We start from the raw sequence: 19,709 nt of genomic DNA, 5'->3' as shown, positions 1-19,709 counted from the left end.
TGGCCTTGAGTAGTACTACTTATCTAGAAAGGGGCGGTGTTCAACGTCACAGGGAGTAGGAAGTGAACGAAGCAAAAAAAACAATACCCACTGGGTTTCACTAGATAGCACAGCCACGAAGTAAAAAGATATATGAAAATAATTATGTGCTTTTTGGTCTTACTTTAAGGTTATGTCTTGGCATAAGGTTAGCAGTGTGGTTAAGGTTAGGGTTAATGTTAGGTTTAATATCACATTTTAAGAAGATCAATTGTAGAAATGGGCGGAGTTTATGACTTTGTGACTGTGGTAGCTAGTGACGACCAAAACATTGGTCAACGTGTGGTTGCTTTTGAGAATCAAATGACAGAATTATCCTTATTTTCTTTACTCCAAAAATGAATACTCACTTATGAAAGTGTTTGGAGCAATAGTAGAGGACAACAGCAAAGACGAACGAAGCAGATGTATGTACAAATAGCTAGCTATCAAGGTGAGTTCTCCATTGTATGTACACGTTTTGTAACTGTTCAGCTATAGGCTACTTGTCAGTCAGTTACCGGTGTATGTACTGTATGTATGCATATGTCCATTCGTTTCTACTGGCAGAATTTGCTCCTGAATGCCACAACCTCAAACAGTCTAAATAGCCCAAAGTGAGTGTCATAGAGTAATCAGCATCAGTTTTGTTTTGGTTCTGTCTTGTTGAATGAACTGAAATGTGTCACAAACCTCTATTGAAAGCCTGTTGTCTAACGTTACATCATTATCAGACTCTCTCCCCTAGAGAAGGGACCAGTGCCAGGCAATCATGGGACCCTCAGTACTCTTTCCGCTTCTCCACGGCTTGTCCTCCCCCTTACGAACTGTCACCCCAACATGGGGCCGATGGCTCCTCCGCCAGCTACACCCACCATCCTGCACTCGTACCCCTTGTACCCCCTCATTCCCTGGGCTTAACTCCCAACACATCCGTGGTATGTGTGTGGAATCCACCCTCAGCTACATCAAGGAGCTGAGTCCACCAGAGCAGAGGCTGTTGAATAAGCTGTATGAAGGACTGATCTCAGGTCAGCGGGCCAGTCTGGCTGAGTCCATTACCCTGGTGGAGACCCAGCATCCCAGAAAGAAAGAGCTGGCCCAGGTCCTGCTGCAGAGAGTACTGGCTCACAGGAAGGAGCAGGAGAAACAGAACGGAGGGAAACCCCTGGCCTTCAGAGTGGGTTAGTATGTGGATTGTTATGTTCAACATTGTTGTGTCTATGCCCAGTACATAGAATGCACGCAGACCCAATAATATGTGAACATTTGAACTAGTGGCTTGCAGTCCTTAGAGTTGGACCGCTTGAGTTGGTGGCTGCAATGTGGGCTTTTTATTGAAGATTTTTGTACTCATACTCTTGATGTAGCTAAGTCTAAACTACCATATGGGGAAGAGTGTGGGCTTGGTGTACGTGCATGTTTGTTCTCTGTGAGGTGACGTCTGTCTGTAGGTCTGTCTGGCCCACCCGGAGCTGGAAAGTCCACCTTCATCGAGGTGGTGGGGAAGATGCTCACAGGACAAGGACATAAAGTCTCTGTTCTGGCTGTCGACCCCTCATCATGCACTACAGGAGGTATGTTTCCACATCATTCTACATATTCATCGCTGTGTTTGTGCGTGGTATTTCATCAGTGTTGTGGGGTATATGTATTGGTTTAAATGGGTCTGTTAGAATGCCTCGTCATGCCAGACAGACTCTTGCACCGTAATATGTGGGATTTTGTGAACATTGACATAACTATTCTGCCTTGTTCAATGTTGTTGAACATAATTTCCTCACCACAGGAGGTTGTTGGCGCCTTAATTGGGGAGGACGGGCTCGTGTTAATGACTGGAGCGGAATCAGTGGAATGGTATCAAATACATGGTTTCCAGGTGTTTGATGCCGTTCCGTTTGCTCTGTTCTGGACATGTATTACGAGCCGTCCCCCCCTCCTGTGTTCCTCACATATATCTTCTTCAAGCTAGGCAAAGGATTATTATTAAATATTGATACCTATACTGATATACTACCACTTTTATACTTTATGTTGGTGTTACGCATAAATCCTCCCCCTCTCCCCAGGGTCTCTGATGGGTGACAAGACTCGTATGACTGAGCTCTCCAGAGACATGAGTGCTTTCATCAGACCCTCCCCCACCTCTGGAACACTGGGAGGAGTCACCCGGACCACCAATGAGGCCATAGTACTGTGTGAGGGGGGTGGCTACGACATCGTTCTGGTAGAAACTGTAGGTGAGGAACTCGATGGTTGAGTCAACTGTTTTTAAAAGCCTCAGAAGGGACAAATCTCCACCTGGGATAGGCCACCTGCACAGTTTTTATTGAACCAGATTTAATCTCATTGTGATTCATGCTTTGCATCTTCCACATTACGTGGTTTCTAAAGTCTAAAAGGCATAAAGGATACAATTATGAAATGACATAACATAGCTCATAGTTTATTAATAAAAATCCTAAGGTAGATAGCGTTTCATAAATACTTAGTTTTATCGTGTGTTGTGTCCTCAGGTGTAGGCCAGTCAGAGTTTGCTGTGGCTGACATGGTGGACATGTTTGTGTTGCTGATCCCACCAGCAGGGGGCGATGAACTACAGGTCAGACAGGCTGCACCTCCATCACCATCACACTCCACTGTTACAATGCCATTAAAGAACCAGTGAAAATCTTGTGATATTTACAGACATTTTTTATCATTTAAATGAATAATATATCCATTGATTCTTGATGAAAATAAATGTCTCATGAGTTCAGTTCAACTGTCTTTAAAGTACACTGCTCAAAAAAATAAAGGGAACACTAAAATAACACATCCTAGATCTGAATGAATTAAATATTCTTATTAAATACTTTTTTTTTTACATAGTTGAATGTGCTGACAATAAAAAAATAACACACAAATGATCAATGGAAATCAAATTTATCAACCCATGGAGGTCTGGATTTGGAGTCACACTCAAAATTAAAGTGGAAAACCACACTACAGGCTGATCCAAGTCAAAATGAGACTCAGTAGTGTGTGTGGCCTCCACGTGCCTGTATGACCTCTCAACAACGCCTGGGCATGCTCCTGATGAGGTGGCGGATGGGATGGTCTCCTGATGGATCTCCTCCCAGACTTGGACTAAAGCATCCGCCAACTCCTGGACAGTCTGGAGTTGCTGTGCGTTTTGTTGCCAACCTATTTTGCTACCTGACAACTTTACGGTTTTTACTTTTTAATTACCGTTTATATATATATATACAGTGCCTTGCGAAAGTATTCGGCCCCCTTGAACTTTGCGACCTTTTGCCACGTTTCAGGCTTCAAACATAAAGATATAAAACTGTACTTTTTTGTGAAGAATCAACAACAAGTGGGACACAATCATGAAGTGGAACGACATTTATTGGATATTTCAAACTTTTTTAACAAATCAAAAACTGAAAAATTGGGCGTGGTTTTCCCCATTAAGCAGCGAGTCAGAGGCCGAGTCTTCTCTGGTCTCTACTCTTCTCGTTACGGGGTCTGAGACGCCGAAGCTTCCCACCATTAGCTCTGACAAATTGAAAACTCTAGTCATTGGCGACTCCATTACCCGCAGTATTAGACTTAAAACGAATCATCCAGTGATCATACACTGTTTACCAGGGGGCAGGGCTACCGACGTTAAGGCTAATCTGAAGATGGTGGTGGCTAACGCTAAAACTGGCGAGTGTAGAGAGTATAGAGATATTGTTATCCATGTCGGCACCAACGATGTTAGGATGAAACAGGCAGAGATCACCAAGCGCAACATAGCTTCTGCGTGTAAATCAGCTAGAAAGATGTGTCGGCATCGAGTAATTGTCTCTGGCCCCCTCCCAGTTAGGGGGAGTGATGAGCTCTACAGCAGAGTCTCATAACTCAATCGCTGGTTGAAAACTGTTTTCTGCCCCTCCCAAAAGATAGAATTTGTAGATAATTGGCCCTCTTTCTGGGACTCACCCACAAACAGGACCAAGCCTGACCTGCTGAGGAGTGACGGACTCCATCCTAACTGGAGGGGTGCTCTCATCTTATCTACCAACATAGACAGGGCTCTAACTCCTCTAGCTCCACAATGAAATAGGGTGCAGGCCAGGCAGCAGGCTGTTAGCCAGCCTGCCAGCATAGTGGAGTCTGCCACTAGCACAGTCAGTGTAGTCAGCTCAGCTATCACCATTGAGACCGTGTCTGTGCTTCGACGTAGGTTGGGCAAAACTAAACATGGCGGTGTTCGCCTTAGCAATCTCACTAGGATAAAGACCACCTCCATTCCTGTCATTATTGAAAGAGATCATGATACCTCACATCTAAAAATAGGGCTACTTAATGTTAGATCCCTTACTTCAAAGGCAATTATAGTCAATGAACTAATCACTGATCATAATCTTGATGTGATTGGCCTGACTGAAACATGGCTTAAGCCTGATGAATTTAATGTGTTAAATGAGGCCTCACCTCCTGGCTACACTAGTGACCATATCCCCCGTGCATCCCGCAAAGGCGGAGGTGTTGCTAACATTTACGATAGCAAAATTCAATTTATAAAAAATAAAAAAAACGTTTTCGTCTTTTGAGCTTCTAGTCATGAAATCTATGCAGCCAACTCAATCACTTTTTTATAGCTACTGTTTACAGGCCTCCTGGGCCATATACAGCGTTCCTCACTGAGTTCCCTGAATTCCTATCGGACCTTGTAGTCATAGCAGATAATATTCTAATCTTTGGTGACTTTAATATTCACATGGAAAAGTCCACAGACCCACTCCAAAAGGCTTTCGGAGCCATCATCGACTCAGTGGGTTTTGTCCAACATGTCTCTGGACCCACTCACTGTCACAGTCATACGCTGGACCTAGTTTTGTCCCATGGAATAAATGTTGTGGATCTTAATGTTTTTCCTCATAATCCTGGACTATCGGACCACTATTTTATTACGTTTGCAATTGCAAAAAATAATCTGCTCAGACCCCAACCAAGGAACATCAAAAGTCATGCTATAAATTCACAGACAACACAAAGATTCCTTGATGTCCTTCCAGATTCCCTCTATCTACCCAAGGATGTCAGAGGACAAAAATCAGTTAACCACCTAACTGAGGAACTCAATTTAACCTTGCGCAATACCCTAGATGCATTTGCAGCCCTAAAAACTAAAAACATTTCTCATAAGAAACTAGCTCCCTGGTACACAGAAAATACCCGAGCTCTGAAGCAAGCTTCCAGAAAATTGGAACGGAAATAGCGCCACACCAAACTGGAAGTCTTCCGACTAGCTTGGAGAAACAGTACCGTGCAGTACCGAAGAGCCCTTACTGCTGCTCGATCATCCTATTTTTCTAACTTAATTGAAGAAAATAAGAACAATCCGAAATTCCTTTTTGATACTGTCGCAAAGCTAACTAAAAAGCAGCATTCTCCAAGAGAGGATGACTTTCACTTTAGCAGTGATAAATTCATTAACTTCTTTGAGGAAAAGATTATGATTATTAGAAAGCAAATTACGGACTCCTCTTTAAATCTGCGTATTCCTTCAAAGCTCAGTTGTCCTGAGTCTGCACAACTCTCCCAGGACCTAGGATCAAGAGAGACGCTCAAGTGTTTTAGTACTATATCTCTTGACACAATGATGAAAATAATCATGGCCTCTAAACCTTCAAGCTGCATACTGGACCCTATTCCAACTATACTACTGAAAGAGCTACTTCCTGTGCTTGGCCCTCCTATGTTGAACATAATAAACGGCTCTCTATCCACCGGATGTGTACCAAACTCACTAAAAGTGGCAGTAATAAAGCCTCTCTTGAAAAAGCCAAACCTTGACCCAGAAAATATAAAAAACTATCGGCCTATATCGAATCTTCCATTCCTCTCAAAAATGTTAGAAAAGGCTGTTGCGCAGCAACTTACTGCCTTCCTGAAGACAAACAATGTATACGAAATGCTTCAGTCTGGTTTTAGACCCCATCATAGCACTGAGACGGCACTTGTGAAGGTGGTAAATGACATTTTAATGGCATCGGACCGAGGCTCTGCATCTGTCCTCGTGCTCCTAGACCTTAGGGCTGCTTTTGATACCATTGATCACCACATTCTTTTGGAGAGATTGGAAACCCAAATTGGTCTACACGGACAAGTTTTGGCCTGGTTTAGATCTTATCTGTCGGAAAGATATCAGTTTGTCTCTGTGAATGGTTTGTCCTCTGACAAATCAACTGTAAATTTCGGTGTTCCTCAAGGTTCTGTTTTAGGACCACTATTGTTTTCACTATATATTTGACCTCTTGGGGATGTTATTCGAAAACATAATGTTAACTTTCACTGCTATGCGGATGACACACAGCTGTACATTTCAATGAAACATGGTGAAGCCCCAAAATTACCCTTGCTAGAAGCATGTGTTTCAGACATAAGGAAGTGGATGGCTGCAAACTTTCTACTTTTAAACTCGGACAAAACAGAGATGCTTGTTCTAGGTCCCAAGAGACAAAGAGATCTTCTGTTGAATCTGACAATTAATCTTAGTGGTTGTACAGTCGTCTCAAATAAAACTGTGAAGGACCTCGGCATTACTCTGGACCCTGATCTCTCTTTTGAAGAACATATCAAGACCATTTCAAGGACAGATTTTTTCCATCTACGTAAAATTGCAAAAATCAGAAACTTTCTGGCCAAAAATGATGCAGAAAAATTAATCCATGCTTTTGTCACTTCTAGGTTAGACTACTGCAATGCTCTACTTTCCGCCTACCCGGATAAAGCACTAAATAAACTTCAGTTGGTGCTAAATACGGCTGCTAGAATCCTGACTAGAACCAAAAAATTTGATCATATTACTCCAGTGCTAGCCTCTCTACACTGGCTTCCTGTCAAAGCATTTACATTTAAGTCATTTAGCAGACGCTCTTATCCAGAGCGAGGGCTGAGTTCAAGGTTTTACTGCTAACCTACAAAGCATTACATGGGCTTGCTCCTACCTATCACTCTGATTTGGTCCTGCCGTACATACCTACACGTACGCTACGGTCACAAGACGCAGGCCTCCTAATTGTCCCTAGAATTTCTAAGCAAACAGCTGGAGGCAGGGCTTTCTCCTATAGAGCTCAATTTTTATGGAACGGTCTGCCTACCCATGTCAGAGACGCAAACTCGGTCTCAACCTTTAAGTCTTTACTGAAGACTCATCTCTTCAGTGGGTCATATGATTGAGTGTAGTCTGGCCCAGGAGTGGGAAGGTGAACGGAAAGGCTCTGGAGCAACGAACCGCCCTTGCTGTCTCTGCCTGGCCGGTTCCCCTCTTACCACTGGGATTCTCTGCCTCTAACCCTATTACAGGGGCTGAGTCACTGGCTTACTGGGGCTCTCTCATGCCGTCCCTGGAAGGGGTGCGTCACCTGAGTGGGTTGATTCACTGATGTGGTCATCCTGTCTGGGTTGGCGCCCCCCCTTGGGTTGTGCCATGGCGGAGATCTTTGTGGGCTATACTCAGCCTTGTCTCAGGATGGTAAGTTGGTGGTTGAAGATATCCCTCTATTGGTGTGGGGGCTGTGCTTTGGCAAAGTGGGTGGGGTTATATCCTTCCTGTTTGGCCCTGTCCGGGGGTGTCCTCGGATGGGGCCACAGTGTCTCCTGACCCCTCCTGCCTCCAGTATTTATGCTGCAGTAGTTTATGTGTCGGGGGGCTAGGGTCAGTTTGTTATATCTGGAGTACTTCTCCTGTCCTATTCAGTGTCCTGTGTGAATCTAAGTGTGCGTTCTCTAATTCTCTCCTTCTCTCTTTCTTTCTCTCTCTCGGAGGACCTGAGCCCTAGGACCATGCCCCAGGACTACCTGACATGATGACTCCTTGCTGTCCCCAGTCCACCTGGCCGTGCTGCTGCTCCAGTTTCAACTGTTCTGCCTTATTATTATTCGACCATGCTGGTCATTTATGAACATTTGAACATCTTGGCCATGTTCTGTTATAATCTCCACCCGGCACAGCCAGAAGAGGACTGGCCACCCCACATAGCCTGGTTCCTCTCTAGGTTTCTTCCTAGGTTTTGGCCTTTCTAGGGAGTTTTTCCTAGCCACCGTGCTTCTACACCTGCATTGCTTGCTGTTTGGGGTTTTAGGCTGGGTTTCTGTACAGCACTTTGAGATATCAGCTGATGTACGAAGGGCTATATAAATAAATTTGATTTGATTTGGTGGTGTTGGTGGATGGAGCGAGACATGATGTCCCAGATGTGCTCAATTGGATTCAGGTCTGGGGAACGGGCGGGCCAGTCCATAGCATCAATGCCTTCCTCTTGCAGGAACTGCTGACAGACTCCAGCCACATGAGGTCTAGCATTGTCTTGCATTAGGAGGAACCCAGGGCCAACCGCACCAGCATATGGTCTCACAAGGGGTCTGAGGATCTCATCTCAGTACCTAATGGCAGTCAGGCTACTTCTGGGGAGCACATGGAGGGCTGTGCGGCCCCCCAAATAAATGCCACACCACACCATGACTGACCCACCGCCAAACCGGTCATGCTGGAGGATGTTGCAGGCAGCAGAACGTTCTCCACGGCGTCTCCAGACTCTGTCACGTCTGTCATGTGCTCAGTGTGAACCTGCTTTCATCTGTGAAGAGCACAGGGTGCCAGTGGCGAATTTGCCAATCTTGGTGTTCTTTGGCAAATGCCAAACGTCCTGCACGGTGTTGGGCTGTAAGCACAACCCCCACCTGTGGACCTCGGGCCCTCATACCACCCTCATGGAGTCTGTTTTTGACCGTTTGAGCAGACACATGCACATTTGTGGCCTGCTGGAGGTAATTTTGCAGGGCTCTGGCTGTGCTCCTCCTGCTCCTCCTTGCACAAAGGCGGAGGTAGCGGTCCTGCTGCTGGGTTGTTGCCCTCCTACGGCCTCCTCTACGTCTCCTGATGTACTGGCCTGTCTCCTGGTAGCGCCTCCATGATCTGGACACTACGCTGACAGACACAGCAAACCTTCTTGCCACAGCTCGCATTGATGTTCCATCCTGGATGAGCTGCACTACCTGAGCCTCTTGTGTGGGTTGTAGACTCCGTCTCATGCTACCACTAGAGTGAAAGCACCGCCAGCATTCAAAAGTGACCAAAACATCAGCCAGGAGGCATAGGAACTGAGAAGTGGTCTGTGGTTACCACCTGCAGAACCACTCCTTTATTGGGGGTGTCTTGCTAATTGCATATAATTTCCACCTGTTGTCTATTCCATTTGCACAACAGCATATGAAAATTATTGTCAATCAGTGTTGCTTCCTAAATGGACAGTTTGATTTCACAGAAGTGTGATTGACTTGGAGTTACATTGTGTTTTTTAAGTGTTCCTTTTTTTGTTGTTTTTGTTGTTGAGCAGTGTACATATCTGATTCCTTTCATATTTGCAAAAGAAACAAAGTGGTTTCTTTCCACCCTGCTGTCTTCAATTATTCTGTCTCAGGATGCACTTAAGTATTCAAACAGGGGCCTCCTGGGTGGTGCAGTGGTTAAGGGCGCTGTACTGCAGCGCCAGCTGTGCCATCAGAGCCCCTGGGTTCGCGCCCAGGCTCTGTCGTAACCGGCCGTGACCGGGAGGTCCGTGGGGCGACGCACAATTGGTTGTGTATCGCATGACTTTCAACCTTCGTCTCTCCCGAGCCCGTACGGGAGTTGTAGTGATGAGACAAGATAGTAGCTACTACAACAATTGGATACCACGAAATTGGGGAGAAAAAGGGGTAAATAAAAAAAAAATTAAAAAAAGTATTCAAACAGGATCACAGACTGTCGCACTGTCCATCAATCAGCTTAGACGCATAGACATAAGATTTACATCCAATTTCCCCTCTGGAGATCAATAAAGTTGATTCAAAGCACATCGTGTTGGTCACATACACGTATTTAGCAGACGTTATTTCTATCAAAGTGTGGACACACCTACACACCTACTATGTTTTTTTTTCTTTCTTTGTTATTATTTTTGACATTGTAGAATAATAGTGAAGACATCAAAACAAATGAAATAACACATGGAATCATGTAGTAACCAACAAAGTGTCAAACAAATCTAAATATATTTGAGATTCTTCAAAGTAGCCACCCTTTGCCTTATTGACAGCTTTGCACACTTGGCATACTCTCAACGAGCTTCACCTGGAATGCTTTTCTAACCGTCTTGAAGGAGTTCCCACATATGCTGAGCACTTGTTGGCTGCTTTTCCTTCACTCTGCGGTCCAACTCATCCCAAACCATCTCAAAGTCAGGTGATTGTGGAGGCCAGGTCATCTGATGCAGCACTCCATCACTCTACTTCTTGGTCAAAAAGCCCTTACACAGATAGGTGTGTTTGAGTCATTGTCCTGTTGCACAAACCAGGTGGGATGGCGTATCGCTGCAGAATACTGTGGTAGCCATGCTGGTTAAGTGTACCTTGAATTCTAAATAAATGACTGTGTCACCAGCAAAGCATCATCACACCACCTCCTCCATGCTTCACGGTGGGAACTATACATGCGGAAATCATCCCTTCACCTGCTCTGCGTCTCACAAAGACATGGTGGTTGGAACCATGAATCTCAAATTTGAATTCATCAGACCAAAGACCGATTTCCACCGGTCTATTGTCCATTGCTCGTGTTACTGTCTTTTAAGCAAGTCTCTTCTTCTTATTGGTGTCCTTTAGTAGTGGTTTCTTTGCAGCAATTCGACCATGAAGTTGATGTTGAGATGTGTCTGTTACTTGAACTCTGACGCATTTATTTGGGCTGCAATTTATGAACTTATCCTCTGCAGCAGAGGTAACTCTGGGTCTTCCTTTCCTGTGGCGGTCCTCATGAGAGCCAGTTTCATCATAACGCTTAATGGTTTTTGCGACTGAACTTGAAGAAACTTTCAAAGTTCTTGAAATCTTCCAGATTGATTGACCTTCATGTCTTCAAGTAATGGTGGACTGTTGTTTCTTTTTGCTTATTTGAGCTGTTCTTGCCATAATATGGACTTAGCCCTATTTGCTTAAGACCATCTTCTGTATACCACCCCTGCCTTGTCACAACACAACACAACTGATTGGCTCAAACGCATTAAGAAGGAAAGAAATTCCACAAATTAACTTTTAACAAGGCACACCTGTTAATTGAAATGCATTCCAGGTGACTACCTCATGAAGCTGGTTGAGAGAATTCCAAGAGTGCAAAGCTGTCATCAATGCAAAGGGTGCCTATTTTGAATAATCTCATATACACTACTGTTCAAAAGTATGGGGTCACTTAGAAATGTCCTTGTTTTTGAAAGAAAAGCATTTTTTTGGTCTATTAAAATAACATCAAATTGATCCTAAATACAGTGTAGACATTGTTAATGTTGTAAATGACTATTGTAGCTGGAAACGGCTGATTTTTATTGTAATATCTACATAGGCGTACAGGGGCCCATTATCAGCAACCATCACTCCTGTGTTTCAATGGCACGTTGTGTTAGCTAATCCAAGTTTATCATTTTAAAAGGCTAATTGATCATTAGAAAATCATTTTGCAATTATGTTAGTACAGCTGAAAACTGTTGTTCGGATTAAAGAAGTATTAAAACTCACCTTATTTAGACTAGTTTAGTATCTAGAGCATCAGCATTTGTGGGTTCGATTACAGGCTCAAAATGGCCAGAAACAACTTTAATCTGAAACTCGTCAGTCTATTCTTGTTCTGACAAATGAAGGCTACTCCATGCGAGAAATTGCCAAGAAACTGAAGATCTCGTACAAAACTGTGTACTACTCCCTTCACAGAACAGCGCAAACTGGCTGAGAAACAGACGCCTCACAAGTCCTCAACTGGCAGCTTAATTAAATAGTACCCGCATAGTACCCGCAAAACACCGGTCTCAACGTCAACAGTGAAGAGGCGACTCTGGGCTGCTGGCCTTCTAGGCAGAGCTCCTCTGTCCAGTGTCTGTGTTCTTTTACCCATCTTAATCTTTTATTTTTATTGGCCAGTCTGAGATATGGCTTTTTCTTTGCAACTCTGCCTAGAAGGCCAGCATCCTGGAGTCGCCTCTTCACTGTTGATGTTGATACTGGTGTTTTGCAGGTACTATTTAATGAAGCTGCTAGTTGAGGACTTGTGAGGCGTATGAAATGGGTAAAACAGTATATAAACATTATTAAAGTGACCAGTGTTCCATGACTATGTACATAGTGCAAGCAGCCTCTAAGGTGCAGGGTTGAGTAACCGGGTGGTAGCCGTCTAGGGACATTCTGTAAAGTTCAGGGTACAGTACTGAATCTGTGTGTGTTCTCCATTGCCAGGGCATTAAGCGAGGCATCATCGAGAAGGCAGATCTGGTGGTGGTCACTAAAGCAGACGGAGACCTGTTAGTACCAGCCAGGAGAATCCAGGCAGAGTATACCAGCGCTCTGAAACTGCTCAGGAAGAAATCAAAGTCCTGGAACCCTAAGGTGGGTTGTATTGGGTTGAATGTTTTTTGTCTGAGTGGTAGTGCGAAGGGGTTAAACTTACAGTGGGGCAAAAAAGTATTTAGTCGGCCACCAATTGTGCAAGTTCTCCCACTTAAAAAGATGAGAGAGGCCTGTAATTTTCATCATAGTTACACTTCAACTATGACAGACAAAGTGAGAAAAAAAATCCAGAAAATCACATTGTAGGATTTTTTATGAATTTATTTGCAAATTATGGTGGAAAATAAGTATTTGGTCACGAGTGGAGGACAAACAAGCAATATTTCTGGCTCTCACAGACCTGTAACTTCTTCTTTAAGATGCTCCTCTGTCCTCCACTCGTTACCTGTATTAATGGCACCTGTTTGAACTTGTTATCAGTATAAAAGACACCTGTCCACAACCTCAAACAGTCACACTCCAAACTCCACTATGGCCAAGACCAAAGAGCTGTCAAAGGACACCAGAAACAAAATTGTAGACCTGCACCAGGCTGGCAAGACAGAATCTGCAATAGGTAAGCAGCTTGGTTTGAAGAAATTAACTGTGGGAGCAATTATTAGGAAATGGAAGACATACAAGTCCACTGATAATCTCCCTCGATCTGAGGCCCCACGCAAGATCTCACCCCGTGGGGTCAAAATGATCACAAGAACGGTGAGCAAAAATCCCAGAACCACACAGGGGGACCTAGTGAATGACCTGCAGAGAGCTGGGACCAAAGTAACAAAGCCTACCATCAGTAACACACTACGCCGGCAGGGACTCAAATCCTGCAGTGCCAGACGTGTCCCCCTGTTTAAGCCAGTACATGTCCAGACCCGTCTGAAGTTTGCTAGAGAGCATTTGGATGATCCAGAAGAAGATTGGGAGAATGTCATATGGTCAGATGAAACCAAAATATAACTTTTTGTAAAAACTCAACTCGTCGTGTTTGGAGGACACAGAATGCTGAGTTGCATCCAAAGAACACCATACCTACTGTGAATCATGGGGGTGGAAACATCAAGCTTTGGGGCTGTTTTTCTGCAAAGGGACCAGGACGACTGATCCGTAAGGAAAGAATGAATGGGGCCATGTATTGTGAGATTTTGAGTGAAAACCTCATTCCATCAGCAAGGGCATTGAAGATGAAACATGGCTGGGTCTTTCAGCATGACAATGATCCCAAACACACCGCCCGGGCAACGAAGGAGTTGCCTCAAACTCCAGGTAACTGGGGGTTGGAACCTGAAGTTCTTCTTCGTATCCTTTATTGGAGAGCTGTGTTACATTTCCTCTGAAAATCCTTTTTTGCCGCCCTCAACTCTCCACACGCACACATCACCAGAACCGACAGGCCGTCCCACTGTACAGCGAGGTCAGCTGACCTGGGGGAGAGGGATTAATGTGATGTCATCATCAGGGCACTCTAGTCTGTCGCAGTGTTCCCAGGGTGGGGAGGGGGTGCTCTCTGCATGTCTCCCGCCCTGGGCCGAGCGTTGTGGCATTGTCTCTTTGTCTCAGACCGACCATGTGCGGCCCAATGCAGCATCTGCCCACCTGGCAACCTGCCAAAGTCCCTTACCGCCACCCACCCACCCTTCTCCCTCCATCCCCCTCTTCCTCTTCCTCCCCACTCTGAATAGAGAGCTGCTGTGTCATGTATTTTCCTGATTAGCAGCCCACCCACTCAGATGAAAGACTCCCAGACCTGTCTCGCTCTCTGGTTCTCTGTCTCTCGCTTCTTTTTCCAATTTTCTGTCTGTCTCGCTCTCTCTCTGTTTTTCTGTCTCTATTTCTCTCCACCTCTCTCTCTCTTCATCTCCATCTATCTCATCTCTCTCTGTTTTGCTGTCTCCATTTCTCTCCACCCCTCTCTCTCTTCATCTCCATCTATCTCATCTCTCTCTCTCTGTTTTGCTGTCTCCATTTCTCTCCACCCCTCTCTCTCTTCATCTCCATCTATCTCATCTCTCTCTGTTTTTCTGTCTCTATTTCTCTCCACCTCTCTCTCTCTTCATCTCCATCTATCTCATCTCTCTCTGTTTTGCTGTCTCCATTTCTCTCCACCCCTCTCTCTCTTCATCTCCATCTATCTCATCTCTCTCTGTTTTGCTGTCTCTTTCTCTCCACCCCTCTCTCTCTTCATCTCCATCTATCTCATCTCTCTCTGTTTTGCTGTCTCCATTTCTCTCCACCTCTCTCTCTCTTCATCTCCATCTATCTCATCTCTCTCTGTTTTGCTGTCTCTATTTCTCTCCACCTCTCTCTCTCTCTTCATCTCCATCTATCTCATCTCTCTCTGTTTTGCTGTCTCCATTTCTCTCCACCTCTCTCTCTCTTCATCTCCATCTATCTCATCTCTCTCTGTTTTGCTGTCTCCATTTCTCTCCACCTCTCTCTCTCTTCATCTCCATCTATCTCATCTCTCTCTTCATCTCCATCTATCTCATCTCTCTCTGTCTCCATTTGTCTCTCTCTCTCTCTGGCCCTGTTCCTCTTTCCACTAGTACCAGAGGCAGCAACACTGACTTCAGGACAGGAGATATCCACCACAGTGATTTTAATGGGTCTCCACATGATTCCTCCTCTGCCATATCTCAATATTAGGTTCAGGGGAGGGTACTTTGGAAGGCTCCCTTCTAGCAGATTAATCATTTTGACTGTAGCTTTGTAAGACAGTTCTACAGTATTTCCCCATGTCAGAAACACATTTCTATTGGCACACTTGAATTGTGAATAGAGCAATTTAGGAATGACTAGATAGAATACAGCTTGATAGAGTATTGCACCATTGAGATATGACTTCACACAGTTCCCTTTTTGTAGTGCCGTCACTCTCATTCAAGCACTGGTCAATACTGAGTTGTTTAGTTCTTAAATCACTGGTGTTGTATGGACAGGCCTGAGGTGAATATGGGAATACAGAGACCCCACTGGGTGTGTGATATCTGTGGTGTGTCACTGTGCCTGCATGGGCACATGGGGGGATTGATTACCAACTGCATGGGGGTCCACACGTGTGTGTTCACATACAGTACCAGTCCAAAGTCTGGACACACCTACTCATTCCAGTGTTTTTCCTTATTTGTACTATTTTCTACATTGTAGAATAATAGTGAAGACATCAACACTATGAAATAACACACATTGAATCATGTAGTAACCAAAAAAGTGTTAAACAAATCAAAATATATTTGAGATTTGAGATTCTTCAAAGTAGCCACCCTTTGCCTTGATGACAGCTTTGCAAACACTTGACATTCTCTCAACCAGCTACATGAGGTAGTCACCTGTTTCAATTAACAGGTGTGCCTTGTTAAAAGTTCATTTGTGGAATTTATTTCCTTCTTAATGTGTTTGAGCCCATCAGTTGTGTTGTGACCAGGTAGGGGTGGTATACAGACACCAATAATAAGAAGAGACTTGCTTTGTTCCAAGAAACACGAGAAATGGCCATTAGACCAGTGGAAATCTGTCCTTTGGTCTGATGAGTCCAAATTTGAGATGTTTGGTTCCAACCGTTGTTTCTCTGTGAGACGTAGAGTAGTTGAATGGATGATCTCCACATGTGTGGTTCCACCGTGAAGCATGGAGGAGGAGGTGTGATGGTGTCGGGGTGCTTTGCTGGTGACACTGTGATTTATTTAGAATTCAAGGAACACTTAACCAGCATGGCTACCACAGCATTTGCAGCAATACGCCATCCCATCTGGTTTGCGCTTAGTGGGACTATCATGTGTTTTTCAACAGGACAATGACCCAACACATGTCCAGGCTATGTAAGAAGGAGAGTGATGGAGTGCTGCATCAGATAACCTGGCCTCCACCAATCACCTGACATTAACCCAATTGAGATGGTTTGGGATGAGTTGGACTGCAGAGTGAAGGAAAAGCAGCCAGCAAGTGCTCAGCATATGTGGGAACCACTTGAAGACTGTTGGAAAAGCGTTCCAGGTGAAGCTCGTTGAGAGAATGCCAAGAGTACAAAGCTGTCATCAACACAAAGGGTGGCTACTTAGAATAATCTAAAATATATTTAGATTTGTTTAACATTTTTTTGGTCACTACATGATTCCATATGTGTTATTTCATAGTTTTGATGTCTTCACTATTATTCTACAATGTAGAAAATAGTAAAAATAATGAAAAACCCTTGAATGAGTAGGTGTGTCCAGACGTTTGACTAGTACCATATGTGAGAGTATATGTATGTCTGTATGCACTGTGTATGTGTGTGGGGGTTGGGGGGGGGGGCTTGTATTACTATCCTTGTGGGTACTGAAAATCCCCAAAGTCCATATATTGTGTGTGTGTGTGTGTGGTTCTCCCCCCCACCAGGTAGTGCGTGTGTCATCCCAGACAGGCGAGGGTGTAGCAGAGCTGTGGGGTAAGATGGAGGCCTTCCGCTCAGCCACTCTGTCCAGCGGGGACTTCCAGGACAGACGTAGGGCCCAGCACAAGGTGTGGATGTGGAGCCTGATCCAGGAGAATGTCCTGAGGCACTTCCAGGAACACCCTACCGTCAGGGGGGAGCTACCCCAGCTAGAGGACAGGGTCACCAGGGGAGCTATATCACCGGGCCTGGCGGCTGATCTGTTACTGAAGGCCTTCACCTCTTCTTCATCATCTTCCTCCTCACAGTGACCTAGCTGAAGTGGAGATCTAATACCAACAGCATTATCCATATACTGTAATATTGATTACTCTTCTCGCCTTGTCTCTCAGGTCACTGCTCTGTAAGGACGATTGATTGTTGATGAGAGAAGGGAAGGAATTCTAGGTCTTGGTCCCCCTCCCAATCCCACACACACAACACACTGCCTTCAAATTGAAACACTGACCTACTTCCTCATACAAGAGACTTGACATTGCAGTTTATCGGTTTATACTTGAAGAGTATCAATGGATGCAGTTTTATAGATTTGATCATAATCAATGAGTTGAATAAATTATTAAATTAATTATATAGTGGTGGGCGTTTTCTGTTGCTGAAATGTTTGTGTGGGGACGTAGATGCTGAACCAGGGCTAGGAAGCTTTGTGTGGGGACGTAGTTGCTGAACCAGGGCTAGGAAGCTTTGTGTGGGGAGATTGGAAACCCAAATTGGTCTACACGGACAAGTTCTGGCCTGGTTTAGATCTTATCTGTCGGAAAGATATCAGTTTGTCTCTGTGAATGGTTTGTCCTCTGACAAATCAACTGTACATTTCGGTGTTCCTCAAGGTTCCGTTTTAGGACCACTATTGTTTTCGCTATATATTTGACCTCTTGGGAATGTCATTCGAAAACATAATTAACTTAACTTTCACTGCTATGCGGATGACACACAGCTGTACATTTCAATGAAACATGGTGAAGCCCCAAAATTGCTAGAAGCCTGTGTTTCAGACATAAGGAAGTGGATGGCTGCAAACTTTCTACTTTTAAACTGACAAAACAGAGATGCTTGTTCTAGGTCCCAAGAAACAAAGAGATCTTCTGTTGAATCTGACAATTAATCTTAATGGTTGTACAGTTGTCTCAAATAAAACTGTGAAGGACCTCGGCGTTACTCTGGGCCCTGATCTCTCTTTTGACGAACAAGGACAGCTTTTTTACATCTACGTAACATTGTCAAAATCAGAAACTTTCTGTCCAAAAATGATGCAGAAAAATTAATCCATGCTTGTGTTACTTCTAGGTTAGACTACTGCAATGCTCTACTTTCCGGCTACCCGGATAAAGCACTAAATAAACTTCAGTTAGTGCTAAATACGGCTGCTAGAATCCTGACTAGATCCCAAAAATGTGATCATATCACTCCAGCGCTAGCCTCCCTACACTGGCTTCCTGTTAAGGCAAGGGCTGATTTCAAGGTTTTACTACTAACCTATAAAGCATTACATGGGCTTGCTCCTACCTATCTCTCTGATTTGGTCCTGCCGTACGCTACGGTCACAAGACGCAGGCCTCCTAATTGTTCCTAGAATTTCTAAGCAAACAGCTGGAAGCAAGGCTTTCTCCTATAGAGCTCCATTTCTATGGATGGTCTGCATACCCATGTGAGAGACGTAGACTCGGTCTCAACCTTTAAGTCTTTACTGAAGACTCGTCTCTTCAGTGGGTCATATGATTGAGTGTAGTCTGGCCAAGGAGTGTGAAGGTGAACGGAAAGGCTCTGGAGCAACGAACCGCCCTTGCTGTCTCTGCCTGGCCGGTTCCCCTCTTTCCACTGGGATTCTCTGCCTCTAACCCTATTACAGGGGCTGAGTCACTGGCTTGCTGGTGCTCTTTCATGCCCTCCCTAGGAGGGGTGCGTCACTTGAGTGGGTTGAGTCACTGACGTGATCTTCCTGTCTGGGTTGGTGCCCCCCCTGGGTTGTGCCATGGCAGAGATCTTTGTGGGCTATACTCGGCCTTGTCTCAGGATGGTAAGTTGGTGGTTGAAGATATCCCTCTAGTGGTGTGGGGGCTGTGCTTTGGCAAAGTGGGTGGGGTTATATCCTTCCTGTTTGGCCCTGTCCGGGGTGTCCTCGGATGGGGCCACAGTGTCTCCTGACCCCTCCTGTCTCAGCCTCCAGTATTTATGCTGCAATAGTTTATGTGTCGGGGGGCTAGGGTCAGTTTGTTATATCTGGAGTACTTCTGTCTTATCTGGTGTCCTGTGTGAATTTAAGTATGCTCTCTCTCATTCTCTCTTTCTCTCTCTCGGAGGACCTGAGCCCTAGGACCATGCCTCAGGACTACCTGGCATGATGACTCCTTGCTGTCCCCAGTCCACCTGGCCGTGCTGCTCCTCCAGTTTCAACTGTTCTGCCTGCGGCTATGGAGCCTGACCTGTTCACCGGACGTGCTACCTGTCCCAGACCCGCTGTTTTCAACTCTAGAGACAGCGGGAGTGGTACAGATACTCTTAATGATCGGTTATGAAAAGCCAACTGACATTTACTCCTGAGGTGCTGACTTGCTGCACCCTCGACAACTACTATGATTATTATTATTTGACCATGCTGGTCATTTAGAAACATTTTAACATCTTGGCCATGTTCTGTTATAATCTCCACCCGGCACAGCCAGAAGAGGACTGGCAACCCCTCATAGCCTGGTTCCTCTCTAGGTTTCTTCCTAGGTTTTGGCCTTTCTAGGGAATTTTTCCTAGCCACCGTGCTTCTACACCTGCATTGCTCGCTGTTTGGGGTTTTAGGCTGGGTTTCTGTACAGCACTTTGAGATATCAGCTGATGTACGAAGGGCTATATAAATACATTTTATTTTATT

At 44.8% G+C, this 19,709-nt stretch overlaps 1 protein-coding gene across 2 annotated transcripts; it reads left to right on the top strand.

Moving 5' to 3' along the window:
* The first annotated feature begins 126 nt into the window (after positions 1-126).
* Positions 127-19,703, top strand: LOC118373778 (methylmalonic aciduria type A homolog, mitochondrial-like). 2 transcript variants are annotated; one of them, XM_035760011.2, is made up of 8 exons: positions 127-472; positions 589-635; positions 753-1,202; positions 1,473-1,595; positions 2,088-2,258; positions 2,535-2,620; positions 12,319-12,468; positions 16,792-19,703. In XM_035760011.2, exons 3-8 carry the CDS (start codon positions 791-793, stop codon positions 17,095-17,097), a joined length of 1,248 nt encoding a protein of 415 aa, XP_035615904.2. In that variant the 5' UTR covers positions 127-472; positions 589-635; positions 753-790; the 3' UTR covers positions 17,098-19,703. The 2 variants fall into 2 exon arrangements, with proteins under 2 accessions (XP_035615904.2, XP_035615903.2); XM_035760010.2 differs by lacking the exon at positions 589-635 and having other exon boundaries at positions 129-472.
* The last annotated feature ends 6 nt before the right edge of the window (positions 19,704-19,709 follow it).

The sequence above is a fragment of the Oncorhynchus keta genome, chromosome 29 (genome assembly GCF_023373465.1).
Source record: "Oncorhynchus keta strain PuntledgeMale-10-30-2019 chromosome 29, Oket_V2, whole genome shotgun sequence".
Lineage (NCBI taxonomy): Eukaryota > Metazoa > Chordata > Actinopteri > Salmoniformes > Salmonidae > Oncorhynchus > Oncorhynchus keta.
This window is presented reverse-complemented; position numbering and strand designations above follow the sequence as displayed.

What these genes read in the sequence shown, in the direction of transcription:
- LOC118373778 (XM_035760011.2), top strand. Translation starts at nt 791, where the DNA reads ATGGGACCCTCAGTACTCTTTCCGCTTCTCCACGGCTTGTCCTCCCCC. An exon ending in CTCATCATGCACTACAGGAG is followed by an intron (nt 1,596 to 2,087) that starts GTATGTTTCCAC and finishes CCCTCTCCCCAG; the next exon opens with GGTCTCTGATGGGTGACAAG. An exon ending in CAAAGTCCTGGAACCCTAAG is followed by an intron (nt 12,469 to 16,791) that starts GTGGGTTGTATT and finishes CCCCCCCACCAG; the next exon opens with GTAGTGCGTGTGTCATCCCA.